We start from the raw sequence: 16,920 nt of genomic DNA, 5'->3' as shown, positions 1-16,920 counted from the left end.
GGGTGCTTGGCATCCACCGGGCCTTGGCACAATGCCGAACAAGGCCAGTAGACGTGCCACTCACCGACGGCTGTCAACCAGCTGTCTGCTCTCCAAAGTCCTTCAAGCGATGCACGGATCACTCGGCCGTGGGGCCCAACGAACCCCTTCCTTCATTCGGGATTCGACCAAAGAGACACCAGCTTTTGATGACTTGGCTTCGGTCGGTACGCTTCCCCAACCCCGAGCGCATCTTGTCCCTTCAGCCCTACCACACGCATCCCCGGTCTCATCATCTCGCCTGAGGGCGCGGGCGGTCGGCCCCGTTCAATGAACGGATATTTGTTGGACCCGTTGCATCATCGGAGTTTAACCAATCGTACCCCCGATGGATGCACTCTTCGGGCCTGCCCTTGCCGAAGGAGCTCGAAGAAACACGTCGGTTTGCTTCCGTAGGGTCGCGCGTTTGCTGGAGCCAATCTTCAAGAGATCCATCTCGCCAACACCGCTGCTTTGAGGGCCCGTGTTCGTTGGCGGCCGACTCATCGACAAAGATGCAACGCCGTCACATCCACTTCAATCCAATTCTTCCTTCTTCCGTCCTTCCCAGACCGCTATGCTCCCATCGCCAGGGCTCGCTACTGACCGTCCATGTTGTTCCTCGTCTTGCTCCTGGCGTTGCACTAATGTGGGATCCGCGCTGACCAACGTTGCTCTCTGGATGAGGCCTCACAGCCTCTTCCTGGTTCGGCAATCCTCACAATGCATGATATCGCTGACGCCCCGCCTTGACCTTGGGATCGCCAGTGGACAAATTACCCGCCTGCAAAACTTCGCAAACTCGGCGCCGGACAGAGCCCATGATGGGAAACAACAGATGCCTTGATGCTGTGCATGGCGAGCCTCCTCTTCTTCCCCAAGGTCTTGGAGATGCCCTCTTGACATGCCTCCAGATTGCAAAACTGCGGCCCCCCAGACGGCGTGTAATTGGAGGTTTCTGATGTCACGGTAAACGGACCCAATCAGCACCTTGGAACGGCCTTGGAACGATGGGTGCAGTTCGGCACCGTTGTCACCCTCTGCCAGTCAGCCGTACCGCGTGCAGGCAAGGCAAACCTCACCCCTGGGACCTCGTGCGCAGCTGCGATGAGGAAACCCTACCATCCACTGACCCCCTGGCCCTCCTGGTGACTGAGGACTCACCCTGCCGAGACCCAGCACCTAGCCCTACGTCATCCGGCACTGGGTGCCATGGCGCGATGGCTGTGCCGCTGCACTCGGAGCCTCGCTTTCGGCGCCACTTAAGCCTAGCGACGCCCAGTCTCGGTGGTGGGGAGCCATGTTACACGGCTGCCGGAGTCAACATCCGGGTCTAGATCCCATCGTACCTCCACCGCTGGCGCGCGCGAGGCCTCTTTCCTGATAAACTCCCCTTCCCCAGGGTTGATGCCGTCTCTCCAGATTCTCCCCCATGCCATTCTCCAACCTTCTGCCACATCATGTTTCCGCGTAACCCCGGCACGCCGTGGACTGTTGACAGCATGGGGACGACCAAGGACGAGGTTGACGAGGGCCGGCCCTACGCCGTCGACAGCCGTCTCCGTCACGCAGTCGCAGCCGGCGATACGGCCAATCCGACGTTCGGCAAGGCCGCCATGGCCCGCATTTCCAGCGAATCGGGATCGGATAGCGAGTCGGCGAGGGGATCGTGGGTCTCATTTGCATCGGCCTCCACCAGCAGAACGTCCGGCGTTCCCAGCATCTTCTCTGCCCGAGCATCGACAGCCTCCGCCATTACGGGGTATTCGGCGCGCCAGTCCTTGCTGGAGGACCCCATCGCCGAAGCCAGCCAGGAGTGCCGCGACCATCGGGCAAACGGCTGCCCGCCCGGCCCTACCTACTCCTGCACCTTTTGTGGCCACTTCTTCAACGACAGGACGGAGTGGAAGGTACACGAGTTTGACGAACATGACCGGCCCCAGCGATACGCATGCCCGGACTGCCCCGCGGCCACGTTCCCGCGTGAAGCTGGTTTGGTCTCGCACCTTCAAGACACGCATGGCCACAGCCCGAGGAATCTATTGGCTAGCTGCATGCGCTTCGCGCCAATCCGGAGTGCATGGGGATGCGGGTTCTGTGCGGCGCCGTTTACATCGCGAACCGACTTCCTTGATCACATCGGCGACCACTATGACGAGGGCAAGGGTGCAACCGATTGGCAGCATACGAGGGTGATTGAGGCGTTGCTCGCGCAACCTAGACTGGCGCCGGCGTGGAGGGATCTGGTGAACAGGGAAGAAACGACAAGAGGCAGCAAGCTGCGTTTCGTCTGGGACTCGGAAACGACGGGACGGTCAGAAGATTCGCTCGAGATCTCATCATTGCAGGATGTTCTAGAGTTTTTCGGCACGGGATCGAAAACTGCCGGAGAGGTCGCTGCGATGGCCCTCAACAAGGCCGAAGTCAGGCTCGAGGCCAATGTGAGTGATCTCATCAACAGGCTGAATCTGCGACGCCCCGACCCAGACTCCAGCACCCTAGCAACGGCCCCCAAAACCATCACAGGACCGCGATGGATGGGTCTGACGGCAGAGGGAGATGCTATGTCTACAACGCCGATGCTGCAACCGGCCCCTGTCTCACAGACCAATCTCCCAACTTCGCCCGTGATCCCCCGACCTCCAACCCCAGTTCCAGCCCAAGCGTCTCCGTCTTCATTTTATCAGAGGATTTACCGATCTGGCGATGTCCCGCGTGCCATGACGCCGTTCGCAACAGGGCGGATCGGCACTCCGAGTCCACCACTCTCGCCTAGGTCAAATCCCCTGCGCCGCGTGGATAGCGCTCGTGACCTCGACCCCATGAAGCACGCCGGTGCATTGAAAGACTGCAGGACCGATGCTGAATCTCGGAGGCTGAGAGCGCAATCTCCCCGCCGCCACCTCCCCGTGGATACTACCCCGCCGCCCCGATCCAGCTCTCTGCCTCGTGGAACCACAGGGTCGGATGTGTCACCAAGAGCGTCTTCTCGGCGCGCCCTTGCCACGGTCTTCGCCACGGAGTCCTCGGTGAGACCGCACGACAGCTCTAGCACGCTTTCGACGCGCACTGGGGACGATTCACAGCGCCTGGACGACAGCGTGGGCGAGCTGCACTCGGATGACAGCCTTTCGGAGCCAGACTTCTGCCTTGAAGCCGAGCGATTTCCCAACCATGCCCAGGGCTGGATGAGGGTTTTTCAACAGAGCGTTTCCCGGGGCATGCAAGGGCTTTGGGTGAGGTACAATCGCGACTGGGCCGCCCTGATCCGGCAGTGCGCGGGAGGCAGAGCGGGCTCTGTTTCACAGCAAAGCCAAACGCATTCCGGACGAGTGCGCAAGGGCACATCGAACCTTGGGCCAAACGGGGGGCGTCGGCCTCTTGGCGGCCCATTCGGCCAAGACGATGAGGATGAAGACGACGAGGGAGACATGTATCGACCGCCGTCCCCCCAGTCCAAGCGAAGCCCGGATGGTGCCAAGAGATTTGCCTGTCCGTTCCGAAAGCATGATCCAATGACGTACAATATTCATGACCATGAGGTCTGCGCCGTTCGGTCGTGGACCACTATCTCGAGGCTGAAGTACGTCGCTGCATACCCCATACTATTTGATCGAGACCCTGCTGACAAGGCCTCCAAGGGAGCATTTGTACCGCCGACACTACCGGGCACACTGCCAACGATGCAAGACGACCTTTGGAAACGCCAAAGAACTAGAAGACCACGAGATGTCTATCGTCAGGTGCGAGGTGGTCGATGTGCCGCCTCCAAGTGACATCACCACGCACCAGGAGAAGGCGCTCAAATCCAGAAAGCACACGACTCGGCGACAGTCGGACGAGGAGAAGTGGAGGGACATTTACCGGCTGTTGTTTCCGAATCAGGAAGTCCCTTCGCCGTGTACGTTGACGGCAATGAAGACTAACGCGGTGAGCTGCATACTGACATGACGAATGACAGACCCCGAAGCTGCTGAGGATATGAGCCCTTCCTCAGAGCTCCACATCAACCTGAATTTCCAGCATTTTCTGCTATCCGAGATGCCGAGCTTGTTCACCCGAACCGCGGAGGAGCACGCGGGACGGACCCTGCACTCCCATGACGTCCTGCCCATGGGCGCCATCCAGGGCGTCCTGGAAGAAGCCCTCCAGAAGGCCTTCCACATGTGGCAAGGTCGTGGCAGCGAAATTCCCCGACGCGCCGCCTCGGACGCATCCTTCACCATCCTGGCGGAAACCCCAACCTCGCTCGGCTACACCCACGAAGGGTCAACGGCGGCATACCAGCCTCCGCTCCCGGCGCCCGCCACCACGGCCGTGACTGGAAACTACACGCTGAGTGCAGCTCACCCGCCGTTTGGGAACATGGACTTTCCCGTGCCAAATATGCCGCATACCACACACGCAGATGGCTCTGGGTTTGCAGGGGCGGGGTTGTTTGTCACCGCTGCGGAGCCAGCGGTTGGCTTCAATGCGTTTCCGCCTCCCGCGGCGCACTATGGCAGGGAGCCGTGGGAGCCGACAGGGTCGGGGTTTGGGGGCATGAGCGCCGCGGGCGGATTTAATACGCAGATGGACATGGGAGGTGGGTATCGGGGGTTTCGGTCAGGGTGACTCGGGTCTGTTGTAGTTGGGATGACCTCATGGCGTAATGAAACGGAGGGAAGGGGGGTTTCAATCGGAGATTCTGTTTTGGATGTCGCGTTGGGCGTTTTTCTACTAGACCTACTGCCCTTGGTTGCCGCAGTGCTGGAGAAGAGGTGTTTCTGGATGGCAGCTGGTTCTGCATCAAGAGACGCCTTCCGATGTCTCCCAGCGGCTGCGTTCCTCGCATTATTCCCACCTAATGCAATACCTATCCGGGCAATTCCACCGGCCCCACCGGGGGTACTGGACCTCACCGCGCCAAGGGCTGTGCTTACAACCCGTGCGAGATGCTGCGCCTCTGGACTGTAAGAAGGGGGTGGGACGCAAAGGTAGGCCCTTGCGTAGGAATCAACAAGTCCCCGGCTCCCTCTCGCGATACGGAGTTGCTAGATTCATTGCAACTGCCCTGCCTTCGTCTAGTTCACCAAAAGGGTAGTTCTTCCACGAGAGCCGTTCTTGACCCTTTACTCATCATCTTGACCTCACCACCCTCCCCTCGGGCAGCCCGGCCTTTCTCCTGGCCACAGAGTCCCCAGCACTTTCAAGCCACTCGTTGATCAAATCCTCCAGGTACCGCAGCATCTTGAGCGTGGTGGTCAGCGGGCTCCAGCCTCGGTCCTTCATAATGGTTCCGGCGACGTCGTGTCTGCCAAGCCACTTGTCGTCGGCTACTACACCGACGATGAAGGCTCTGTAGTGGTCCTTGGCTGTCCCTACGGCCGGAAATCGGAGTTAGTTCGCGGGACTTTTGTTATCCTGTTCCAGCCGTGCATGTTGCATGTGGCACTCCAACGGGGGTCATTCTCTCGGAGGGATAAAAAAGGGGGAGACAACATACACTCGCTCTTATCCTCATTTTCGCAAAGAGCCTCCTCAAACCTGCTATCTTCCAACATACGCACCCGCCTCTTCACAGCACGCTTGAGGTCCACGTGGCGGATCAACTCCCGCTTGTCTGGCGTGATGCAGTAGCCTCGGGCCAGGTAGTCGATGATGAAGATGGCAAAGTGGTCTGTCACGACCATCTCTTCCCATTCATCCAGAGCGTCGATGCTGTTGAAGCCTAGGCGTCGGGCCGTGCGCCAGCGCTGGCGGTTTAGTTCAGAGAGGTTCAAGATGGATACAGCGGATGATGGCATTGCGGGGGGTAATGAGCGGCTTGGGGATATGGTGAGCGATGGTCGGTATGGAGATTCTTTGACGGGCCTTAACAACAGATAGGGACGAACAATGACATGGAATAGGGGCCAGCCGTCAAAAGCAAAAAATCAGAGATGCAACCCCCCGTCGCGGCCCGGTGGTAGTTAAGATATAGCTTCCCACCAGCCATGCATTCCCGCGGGAATCACAAAGTGGAACGGACTGGGCGGATGACGGTGATGTACATCCCTCAAACGCCTCGCCAAACACCTGGAAGCGAGCCGCTCTTGGTCGGTTGGGGTTGGGGTTGGGCGGAATGGAGATCTGTTGAAGATCATGGTGAAATGTGATTCATCACAAGGTGGTGTCAGAGGAACCGGTGGGCGGTCGCGGGCTTCTGGAGAAGCATGATGGGCTTCGGTGCAGGCGCATCAATCAACCCCGAGCCGGGGACTCGGGTCTGACAGTGGGGCCGGTGGGCCGCCGACCGGTCGGGAGGCCCGTGAAAATGTCCGATCGGCGCAATCTCCGGCAGGGAAAGTGGGTTTCTCCACCGGGTCGGAGGGTCCCGGGCTTGGTGGGGCGGGGGCGGGAGGCTTCCGAGCGAGGTAGAGAAGGGGGTGTCTTTCAGGATTTCTAGACCGGGCGACCATGTCTGACTTGTAGCAAATTGACGTTGATGGCTATTATGGCTAATCATCGTGCTTATGAACAGGTTCCTGAGGTTGAGCTTGGTGGCGAGTGCAAGGCATAATGACGCTCCATCTAGTTTGGTCAGTTGCACAGAGCTCATCACCATGATATTGTTTCTCTAATAGCTGTCCAATCGACTCTCACTCTTATGCCTCAAAATTTTTCATGCAATTGGACTCATCTTTTGAGGAAGTGCAGATGTTATGTGAGGAATCTCCGGAAAGCTGACGTCATCGGCCTAAACTGTATAAGACAACTCAAACCACATTGCAAACAGCTGCAAGGAGACACCTCCATCTGCCACTTGGCCACTGTATAGAGATCGAGTCTAGAAGAAGATATTTGGCGCCAAATATGTGAATCACGCCATGCATGCAGAGTGGTGACGTTTCTGATACACCTGTGTAAGCGAGTTTGGTGCTGAGTCCGGAGTCGAGAAAATCGCACCTCCGCGGAAATCATCATAGTTCGTCCCTTCGGAGCTCGGTAAAGTCGCCCCTTGGAACTCCCCGAATGCCGTGCGCATTTCCACCATTCAAGTCTTGTAATTCGAAAATGTTCATACGATGCCAGAGGCGTCTGGCCAGTTCCATGTGGTGCGATCTTGGTGGGTTGAAACCTTGAACGGCGCTTCATTCGTTCAACAGCCCGTCTTTGATCCGGAGAATTCAGAGTCGAGGCCCCATGACGGATACTTCGATTGCGTATATTTAATGAGAGCCCGACACATGCCATTGCTGATTTCTAGCTCTAGCTCCCATCTTGAACCCAACTTCACCTCCAATCCTAATTATCGCCCGGTTGAAGTATCCCTAATCAATGACAACGCCCACCCTCCGCACAGCACGCATCACTACAACCATCGGCATCAAAGCCAATATCATCAGGGCCATCCTCCCCATCTCCCAAGCCTCCCGTCATCTCTCCTCATCACGCCACTCTTCAGCGAATCCCGTAACCCCGCCCTCCACCATGTCCGAACCCAGCTCAGCGACAGCGCCACACTTCCCTTTTAAGCGGGCCTCTGGGCTTGACCCGCCGGCGGAGTTTGCCCGTCTGCGCCGCGAAGATCCTGTTGCGCGCGTCAGTCTGTTCGACGGCTCGCTGGCATGGCTCGTGACGAAGCACCGCGATGTCTGCCAGGTGACGACGGATCAAAGGTTGTCCAAGGTGAGTGTTTGCTGCGTCTCATGATCGTTCAGGGTAGCACCAGGTGGCAGGTTGTTCCTGTCTTCATGGTGACGACCAAGGGGTAGCTTTATTGGCAATTGGAACCACAAAAAAGGGGATGGACGAGGACAGCTGCTGACAGGTTCTGCGTTGCTTTCCAGGAGCGGCGCCGTCCTGGCTTTCCCGAGTTCAGCGAGGGTGGGAAGCTGGCGGCGAAGCAGCGCCCGACATTTGTTGATATGGACCCCCCGGAACATATGAGACATCGGTAGGTCAAATCAAAAGGTCAAATCACGCTCTTCGCTTTTTTGACGTGCTTCAGGAGCATGGCCGAGCCATGGTTCACCCCCGCCAAGGTCCAGTCAATGCGGCCGTACATCGACAAGACAGTCCTCGACTTGCTGGGCCGAATGAAGTCCAGAGGATGCGCTTCTGGCCCTGTTGACTTGGTTGAACAGTTTGCCCTGCCTGTTCCATCCTATGTGAGTTTTCATCTTCCTTCTTCTCCTCGCCGTGCTATCAAGAGTTCAGTGGAACTGATGCAATCCAGATCATCTACACAATCCTCGGAGTGCCCTTTGAAGAGCTCGAGTTTCTGACGCAGCAAAACGCCATCCGCACCAGCGGGAGCTCGACAGCCCGTGAGGCATCTGCCGCCGCTCAGTAAGTTGAAATAATCGATGAGAATTGAGGGAGACGGGAGTGGCCAGGATGTGCCTGACCACTGCTAGGGAACTCCTGCGCTACCTGCGGGACCTTGCCGATAAACGACTTCAAGAGCCCAAGGATGACCTGGTCAGTGAGCTGGTGACGAAGCAGGTCAAGACGGGAAACCTCAAGATGGACGACGCCGTACAGATGGCTTTCCTGCTCCTCGTGGCCGGCAATGCCACAATGGTTAACATGATTGCTCTCGTAAGGGTTTCCTATTTTCTGGATTTTCATCGGCGTTTGTAATACATGCACGTGATGACAGTCTACTAACGCAACCCTCAGGGCGTCGTGACGCTGTTCCAGCACCCCGACCAGCTGGCCGAGCTGCAGGGTGACCCAGAGAAGTGGGCTGGTCCTTTCGTCGAAGAGCTGTGCCGGTACCACACGGCTTCGGCAATGGCCATCAAACGAACGGCAAAGGAGGATGTGGAAATTGGTGGAAAGGTAATAGAAACGCGATGCAAAACTGACACGGGGAATGACTCTCCGCTAATAACGGCCGTGATCCCTGCAGACCATCAAAGCGGCCGAGGGCATCATCGCGTCAAACCAGTCAGCCAACCGCGACGAGAATGTCTTTGAGAGGCCCAACGAGTTTGATATGCACAGAGATTGGCCCAAGGAGGATGCTCTTGGCTTCGGATATGGTCCACACCGCTGCATTGGAGAGCATCTGGCCAAGGCCGAGTTAACGAGCGTGTTCAGTAAGTTACTCGACATCGATCCCACCACTGCATACCACATGGTGCGGGCAAGGCGTGCGAGAGAAAACAGTGAAACATATGTGACTGACATGGCGTTTGTCAGCTCATCTGTTCGAGAAGCTCCCGGGCCTCAAGTTGGCCACGGCCATCGAGGACATCGAGTACACACCCCGCGACCGGGATGTGGGCATTGTGAAGCTTCCGGTCTTATTTTAAGGGCATGATTGCTTCTTAATTTTCTTCTTTTGGCAGGTGAATAGCTTTTCCCGATAGGATAGTCGCCGCTCTTGCTGAGAAGGGGGGTGAGTTGAAAAGGGGTGATGGAATCGCCGGGTGTTGGGCACCGAAACCGCTGGAATGAATAATATTCCCTCAAATGGCACACGCGCCGATTTTCCAGTAGCTGATTGTGTCCGTATTCGTATCAGCAGAGAGTTAGGGGAGAGCGCCTCTCGTGACAAGGTACTCATCACATCGAGACCTTCCAGAAAAAAGGGGCACCATGCCCGGCCCAGGTAGGTATATGGGGGACACGCGTTTCAAGACGAAGCAGCAGACGACCATTCATATCAAGCCTTTACGCGCCGTTTAATGTTCTAGTATTGCTTATCCAAATAAGAGCTGAAAATCTCAGAGGTCGGGGTCAACTTAATCCAACGGCGGCTGTTGAAAAAGCGCCTTCGTTAATAGCTGAGCTCGGCACTATGACCCGGGCAGATGACGACACCACACTGAAGAAGCCGTTAAGAATGCACTCGATTGTTAACAGCGAGCTTTCATAGCTTCATGGTCTATAGGCAGCGGACGTCGGATGCCCGCCTTAGATTATGGGTTCCTAGGTATCTTAGCACACTAGAATGAAAGCAGAGAGCAGAGAGACATCCACCATCGACGGAAGTCTCAAACTCTGCATCTGGACGGCGATGACAGTTGGCATGAACACGGACGAATTCAACTCTGTACATCGATAGCAGCAAAAGCTTGCTTTTGTGATCTCAGAGCGGCCTTGATATTTGAGACGCTCCCCGTATGGATAGCATGGGTTCTGGATCGAGCTCCCCACGGCGCACTATTTTTCTCACCACTGCATGTGCGTCATGATGTTGGCGGATTGGAGGGAACACTATATTAGAGGCCTGGACTCTTGGCTGTTTACCTTGGGTGGCAAGACACAGTCTTTGACCAAAAGGCACACAGAGAGTTTGGTAGGTTGGGCAGCCAGACAACAATCACCACGGCGGCCACCCAGCCGCCCAGTCATGTCGAATTAGCGCTCCATGACTCTCCACGGCGCTTGCATGATCCATCGAGGATGTGGCACTGAGTTTCATCACATGAGATGCAGGGAGAACAGGTGGTCGAACACACCGGAGAGAAGGCCACACCCTCCCCATACGTCCGTACCCAAGATGTATGAATTCTATCACACCCTCCGGGTGCCGCTTCAACCGAAGCATGCTACCATGTCCCGCTCGCAGGCCGCTGAGGTTTCTACAGGTCATCACCCCTCGGTACCGCAAGTTCCTGGTCGTCTCGACGGTTCCAATTCGAGGCTCCCGAACCGTTGCCGCTCTGCCGCGGCACATGGTTGTGCATCCTGGTTTCGGCACCTCCTCCTTGGCCCACCGTCACCAAAGGGGCCCGGGCAGACGGAAACGGCCATTGAGAAACGTGATCAAAGCTTCGAGAAACCAGGTCTGAACATGGTCTTTCAGCCAATGTATATTGCCGGAAGAATTCAGTCCACCAACAGTGTATCACTGCAGAGGGTTGGGAAAAAGAGTTGCCTATCGTGATTCAGTCGTAAGGGGGGGAGGGACGCGACAGATGGCTTAGAAGAGCGACATGAAAGCTGTGGTTCATCTAGGGTGGTGCCCGTGATGTTCTTGGCCAACTTGTGATGACCCAATGTGGCAACTCGCCGCCGGAATGCTTGCCGGATCGTGATGGAGTACATATATTTGGGCCTTGGTCGTGCTACAAATCTGCCACCGACTTGACCAGAGGGCGTGTCATGACCCTTGACAAGGTCGCAGCGAATGGCGGCGACGCGCCGACTGGGAATTTGCCGTGGCGAGTCCATGTCACCCTTTTCTACCCCAGGCATTTACCCCCTCGCAACCGGACGAAGCCCAGTCCTTCAGAGCCGCCGCTCCGATAGGCTCCTTGTATACAGCGGCAATATCGACAATAGATGGCCGGCCATATTGCGCCCACTTTCCAGTCTCCAGCCAACCTCCGGACCCACGAACTCGGCACTTCATGTTATCGACATTGCCCCAGACGGCGGTGCGGTGCCAAGCATGGATGAAATCCGGGGGGAGCGAGGGAACGGATGGCACTCTGTGGGGGCTCCTTGGAGGCCGCATGGAGTGGTGGACCGTTGTCAGAGTGTAGATATATAAGACAGCATAGGGCGAGCCAGGGTGCTCTAGTCTGTGTGTTAGCCATCAGCCTGTTCCCAGGACTCTCGCTCACTCCACGAGCTAGACACTCCGGCCGCCTTCGCGAGGTTGACAGCCGCTCGACTTAGACAACATCACTAACGGAGGGAGACACGACAAGCCCAGTTGCCCACCATGCGTTGGTCCAGCAAATCGGCCATGCTCGCGCTGTCGGCGGCGCTCGTCGACGCCGCGCCGCAGTTTGGTGGAATCTTCCAAATGACCATGCTGCGGTTCGGCTGCACCAACATCGTCATCGACCGCATCGACCCGCTGGTCAACCCGGGCCAGGTTCCCAGCCCGCACGTGCACCAGATTGTCGGCGGCAACGCCTTCAACGTCACTATGCCCACTGGCGATGTCGCCCAGCATGCCGACTGCACCACGTGCTCCTTCGCCGACGACTTTAGCAACTACTGGACTGCCAACCTGTACTTCCGAGCTCGCAACGGCAGCTTCAAGCGCGTGCCTCAGGGCGGCCATGCGTATGTAACCTGCGGAGCCGGTCGAAGTGAGGAGGAGCGAGCCTAGGGTTGAATCAGGGACGCTGACTGTGTTCTCCCGCGGTGCAGGTTCCAGTTCAATGACCGCTACAGCACCCAGACCCAGGGCGGCATCCTCGTCTACTACGTGTCTGACCAGCCGGGTCGCGTCACAGCCTTCAAGCCGGTAAGAAAGAGTGCCCTGATATGCCCTGTACAACGGGCAATGCAATCACCCGAGACACAAAACACTGACACCCCTTTTCAGGGCTTCCGCATGCTCGTCGGCGACCCCAACATGCGCTCTCGTCCCGACAGCCGGCTGAAGCGCCAGAACTGCTACCGCTGCTACACCGGCCCCAACTTTGGCGGCGACACGGGCGCTCCCTGCATGGACGACCGCGTCGATACCGAGACCCTGCCCAACAGGGTCTGTCCTGGCGGCATCCGCAGCAACATTGCCTTCCCGACGTACGCCTCTCCTTTCTTTCTCTCCACCACCCTCCTATAGCGTAGAGAAGAGGCTAACCACCCCCGAAGCTGCTGGGACGGCAAGAACCTCGACACCCCGAACCACCAAGACCACGTCGCCTACCCCGTCACCGGCCCGACCGACTTCCTCGGCACCAGCGGCCCCTGCCCGTCGACGCACCCCGTCAAGATCCCGCAGCTCATGTACGAGGTGGTTTGGGACACGACGCAGTTCAACAACCGCAACGAGTGGCCTGCCGACGGCTCGCAGCCGTTCGTGCTGTCCACCGGCGACCCGACCGGCCTCGGCCAGCACGGCGACTACGTCTTTGGCTGGAAGGACGACACGTTGCAGCGCGCCATGGACACTGCCGGCTGCTTCGGCGCGCAGTGCGCTAACCTGAGGACGCAGAGCATCGAAGCCGGCCGGCGCTGCGCCGTGAAGAGGGCGGCGCATGAGGATATTGATGGATGTACGTTCCTGAACGCCCCCCCCCCCCCCCCCCTTGCTCCTCCAGTTGAATCCGCCGCGATGTAGACGGTGCTGACATACGCGACACAGGGCTTGATGAGCTCCCGGGCGTCGGCAAGACGCCGATGTAAAGCAATGCCAAGAGGAAGCCTCACGGCATTGACAGCAAGAGGAACTGCGGGAGTGTATGTTATTCAAGAAAGGATGGGAGGCGAGCGGTGGTGATGTGTTTCCATGCTGGTAGAGGAGGCTCGAGGATGTAATCATGCTATTTGTCACACACAAGCACGCTGTCTCTCCCGTTCCCAAGTTCTCCGTTTTCCCCAGAGCGTTTGCGCGTTGCCATTTGATCGAGGGATGCTGGTTCTGAGCCCTCTGCCGTTGCTATTCGTCGCTTTCGCTTGCGTTTGATACACAGTTTTGCTTCCCCTTTTCATAACTGCATCAGACGTTGACAGGATGCTATAGCAAGGCCATTCTCAAGGTAGTCTGGGATTCGTCGACCGCGGCTGCACCGCGGCCACCGCAAGCATATGCAATGTGTTGGCCGAGTAAAGGTAATACCGAATAGATTAAGAGCTCCGCACCACCCTACATTATCGGAGGTCAGAAGTGACACCGTCACTAGAGCATGTGTGCAACCTGAACTGCAGTCATGACCTCAACGTCGGATCGAAGCGTGGCCCTATTTTGCCCGGATAATAACCACGATCTTGGCCTTTCTCCCCTACAACTGTATTAACCAATAAACCTTTTGTTCGAAAGTATCGACCAAAGGTGTCGAAGACAGCAAGACACATAGCTCGCGACCTTCATTTCCTTGGTTTTCTGCACCTGGTGTTCAGGAGAGACAGTCGTCAAAGACCAAACTCGGCTCGTTCCGAATGTTCCGGGCAGACCACCCCCGGGGGTCTCATTAGGCATACAGTAAGGTAGGTGGCTAAGCCATGTAGGTAGGTAATGGTCCCAGGCCCAAATGTCGAAACAACATGGCGTGAACATCGTCACAACTTCGCCGTCGCACCCTCCCCCTTCTCCTCCGCCTTGATCTCCTCGCACAACGCCGCTGCAATCCAGTCCGCCAGCGCCATGACGCTCACCATGGGATTTACGCCGCTCGCGCTCGGGAACACGCTGGCGTCCGCCACATAGAGCCCTTGGGTTCCCCAAACACGCCCTTGGCCGTCCACCACACCGTCCTTCGCCTTCGCCGCCATGCGGCACGTGCCCATCTGGTGCGCCGACGCAAACGGCGTGAGCGGCGGCTTGTTCCCGTGCGCACGCAGCCTTTCGAGCCAGGTCTCAAACTCCTTCTTCTCCGCGTCGCTGGGCTCGTCGCCCGTGCTCTTGCGAACGAAGGGTGCGAAGCCGCCCACGGACGGGTGGATCTCGCGCGCTCCTTGGGCGAAGAGGATGCGGCTGAGCTCGAGCATGCCGCGCAGGTTGTGGGCGCGGTCAAAGTCGGAAGGGGTGTAGATGATGCGGGGGCGGCCGGTGGCCGGGTCGCGGTAGATGCGGCCCGCGTCGCGGTCGCGGCAGATGGCGATGAAGGTGTTGATGTGGCGGTACTTGGCAACGCTGAGCTTGAAGTCGGTGCCCGAGGACCAGGGGAAGAAGGAGAGGCAGAAGGAAGGCTGACAAGAAGAGGGGGTTAGCGGCGCGGTAGGCAGAGCGGGCGAGGAAGCGAAGAAGAGGGACATACCAGCATGGACATGGCCTCGAGCTTGACGCCGTGGCCTTTGGAGTCGAGGTTGTCGAAGGAGCCCACGACCGAGGTGAGCGAGCCGCCTTCCCATGGCTGCACATCCTCGTCAAAGACGCCAGAGACAAAGTTGGTGGGGTGGAGGTACAGGTTCCTGCCGAGCTGCGGGTTCTGCTGGCCGTTAGCATCCCTCCCCCAGTTCAAGATGGCCTTGCAAAGAAGAAGGGGGTCAAGCTCACCTTGATGCCGCTATTCATGAGCAACACGGGGCTCCACAGCGTGCCGCCGCTCACCACAACCTTCTTCGCCCGCACAATCACCTGGACCTCCTCCCCGCTCTCCGATTTCCACACCCCCTGAACGCCCTTGGCCACCCTCTTCCCCTTCTTGTGTTCAAAGATGACCCTCTCCGCCAGGAACCGCTCCACGAACTTGGCACCCTTCTGGGCCGCCTCGGGGAACCAGCCATTCACAGGCCCCTTCTTCTCTCCCTTCCAGCACCCCAGCGTGCAGTAGCCGCAGTCATGCTTCTTCCCGCCCACGTTCTGCGGCACGATCTTGGCCTCGTATCCCAGCTTCTTTGCGCCATCCAGCAGGACGCGGTTGCCGTGATTCGGCGTGACGACATCGGGATCGCAGCCCATGGCGTCCCAGACGCGATCAAGGCAGGCCTGGAACTCCGGCCCCTCGAAAAAGGGAAGCCCGGAGATTTCGGCCCACTCCTTACGGACGAAATCCTGCGTCTTGAGGCTCGCGGACCAGTTCACGGTGCCACCGCCGCCAAAGACCGATCCTGCCGTGACGTTGATGGACGAATCGTCGGCCTCGATCACGCCGCCGGCCTCGAACATGCTCGACAGCCCCGTGGCCTGATCCAGCGGGAAGTGCTTCGCGTCAAAGTGGCGTCCCTTCTCGAGGACGAGCACGCGGACGTCGCCGCCAAACTCGCGCGCCAGGCGGTTCGCCACGACGCCGGCGCCGCATCCCGAACCGATGATGGCCACGTCGGTGGTCACCTCGACCGTGCCGGCGCCGACGGCGAACTGCAGGAACTCGTAAGGGTGGGAGGCGGCGCCGGGGGTCCAGTCCGCGGGCACGCGGGGAAAGCCGGTGAGGGCGGGGAAGGCGGTGCTGCTGCGGATGTGCGCCACCTTGGCCAGGGTGGTGAGGCTCTTGAAGAGGCCGCGGATGGTCCAGAGGGAAGATGCGGACCAGGCTTGGAGGATCTTGATGCGATCGCTCACGGGCAGGGCAGGCAGCGGGGTGGCGTGGGAGGTCAACAGGAGGCTGCCTGGACGGGTGCTGTCGCGGGGCAAGGCGGGGGGGCATGAGCGTTGGTTCTTGGTGCACTCGCAGACGGGGAGCCACCACTCACTTGAGCAAGGAGAGAATGACGCGAAGGCCGCGCTGTTTGTCGGGCGGCAGGGTAGCAAGGACGGCCCGGAGGATCTGAGAAAAGGCCGGGCTGTTGGAGGGCCGCTCGGCGAGGTACTCGCTCAGGAGGTCGGAGGAGGGGTTGAGAGGCGAGCTGGCATTGCGCAGCTGAATGGCAGCGTCAGAGTAGTCGGCGCCGCTGAGGGAGACAGTGGATGCATTCCGAGTCTTTGTGTTGTCGGCCGCGTCGCTCTTGCGAATCTCGGGGATGATGGCATCCATAACGCTCATGAGAACCGCCCATTGCGACGGGTTGAGGACATGGTCGGCCTCGGGCATGCTCACCGGCGCAGGCGCTGCGACGGAGGCTGTTTCGGGCGACGGCGGACTCATTGTTGCGATTGTTCAAGCCACCAACGAACTAACGGTATGCCTGCCGTCAATTCGGTGCAAGTGAAGGCTGCCAGCGTCCTCACTTATTCTTTGGAACCCCCCCTTCGCTCGACACCCTGCGGGTCGAGCCGAGGTCCAGCCAAGGTGTGTTTCAGTCCCTCGCAGGCATTGTGGTTCCACCGTGAGTCTGGGGGGGAGGGTCCGTCCTGCAGTGCCGAGACATGACTCCAACGCGAGTGGTGCCATGACGGCCGATTGTTTGGTTTGGCTGACCGGCCGGGCTCCCCCTGATCTTTGGATGTTACCCCAGCAAGGGACCGGGGCGGGAGCTGGCCGTTTGGTGGAACCGAGGCCGTGATTGAAAAAAGACGTGACTAGTTAACTATTAGTTAGTTACTCCGTACAGGACATACATACTATACACAGTAGTGTAGGGTACGGAGTGAGGCCGATTGGGGCCGTTGTGGTTCAGGGGTCCATCCAAACAACTTCTCCA

The 16,920-nt window shown here is 58.4% G+C and overlaps 5 protein-coding genes across 5 annotated transcripts; 3 read left to right on the top strand and 2 right to left on the bottom strand.

The window, feature by feature from the left end:
* Positions 1–1,478: 1,478 nt before the first annotated feature.
* On the top strand, positions 1,479–4,632 carry VTJ83DRAFT_3646 (uncharacterized protein; the record flags this gene model as incomplete). Its single annotated transcript, XM_071010047.1, has 3 exons — positions 1,479–3,601; positions 3,660–3,919; positions 3,980–4,632. The coding sequence occupies 3 exons, from the start codon at positions 1,479–1,481 to the stop codon at positions 4,630–4,632; spliced, it is 3,036 nt and encodes a 1,011-aa protein (XP_070867524.1).
* A 504-nt stretch (positions 4,633–5,136) lies between these two features.
* VTJ83DRAFT_3645 (uncharacterized protein) lies at positions 5,137–5,804 on the bottom strand (the record flags this gene model as incomplete). Its single annotated transcript, XM_071010046.1, has 2 exons — positions 5,137–5,378; positions 5,504–5,804. The coding sequence occupies 2 exons, from the start codon at positions 5,802–5,804 to the stop codon at positions 5,137–5,139; spliced, it is 543 nt and encodes a 180-aa protein (XP_070867523.1).
* Positions 5,805–7,317: 1,513 nt separating this feature from the next.
* On the top strand, positions 7,318–9,302 carry VTJ83DRAFT_3644 (uncharacterized protein; the record flags this gene model as incomplete). Its single annotated transcript, XM_071010045.1, has 8 exons — positions 7,318–7,668; positions 7,830–7,936; positions 7,991–8,150; positions 8,219–8,331; positions 8,400–8,583; positions 8,665–8,826; positions 8,897–9,086; positions 9,190–9,302. 8 exons carry the CDS (start codon positions 7,318–7,320, stop codon positions 9,300–9,302), a joined length of 1,380 nt encoding a protein of 459 aa, XP_070867522.1.
* Positions 9,303–11,665: 2,363 nt separating this feature from the next.
* On the top strand, positions 11,666–13,086 carry VTJ83DRAFT_3643 (uncharacterized protein; the record flags this gene model as incomplete). The annotated part of the gene is made up of 5 exons (XM_071010044.1): positions 11,666–12,015; positions 12,103–12,199; positions 12,281–12,483; positions 12,553–12,956; positions 13,046–13,086. 5 exons carry the CDS (start codon positions 11,666–11,668, stop codon positions 13,084–13,086), a joined length of 1,095 nt encoding a protein of 364 aa, XP_070867521.1.
* An 873-nt stretch (positions 13,087–13,959) lies between these two features.
* On the bottom strand, positions 13,960–16,424 carry VTJ83DRAFT_3642 (uncharacterized protein; the record flags this gene model as incomplete). The annotated part of the gene is made up of 4 exons (XM_071010043.1): positions 13,960–14,589; positions 14,658–14,828; positions 14,897–15,959; positions 16,033–16,424. The coding sequence occupies 4 exons, from the start codon at positions 16,422–16,424 to the stop codon at positions 13,960–13,962; spliced, it is 2,256 nt and encodes a 751-aa protein (XP_070867520.1).
* Positions 16,425–16,920: the final 496 nt, after the last annotated feature.

The sequence above is a fragment of the Remersonia thermophila genome, chromosome 3 (genome assembly GCF_042764415.1).
Source record: "Remersonia thermophila strain ATCC 22073 chromosome 3, whole genome shotgun sequence".
Classification (NCBI taxonomy): Eukaryota; Fungi; Ascomycota; class Sordariomycetes; order Sordariales; family Chaetomiaceae; genus Remersonia; species Remersonia thermophila.
The sequence above is the reverse complement of the archived record's forward strand: the minus strand, read 5'-3'. Positions and strand labels throughout refer to the sequence as shown.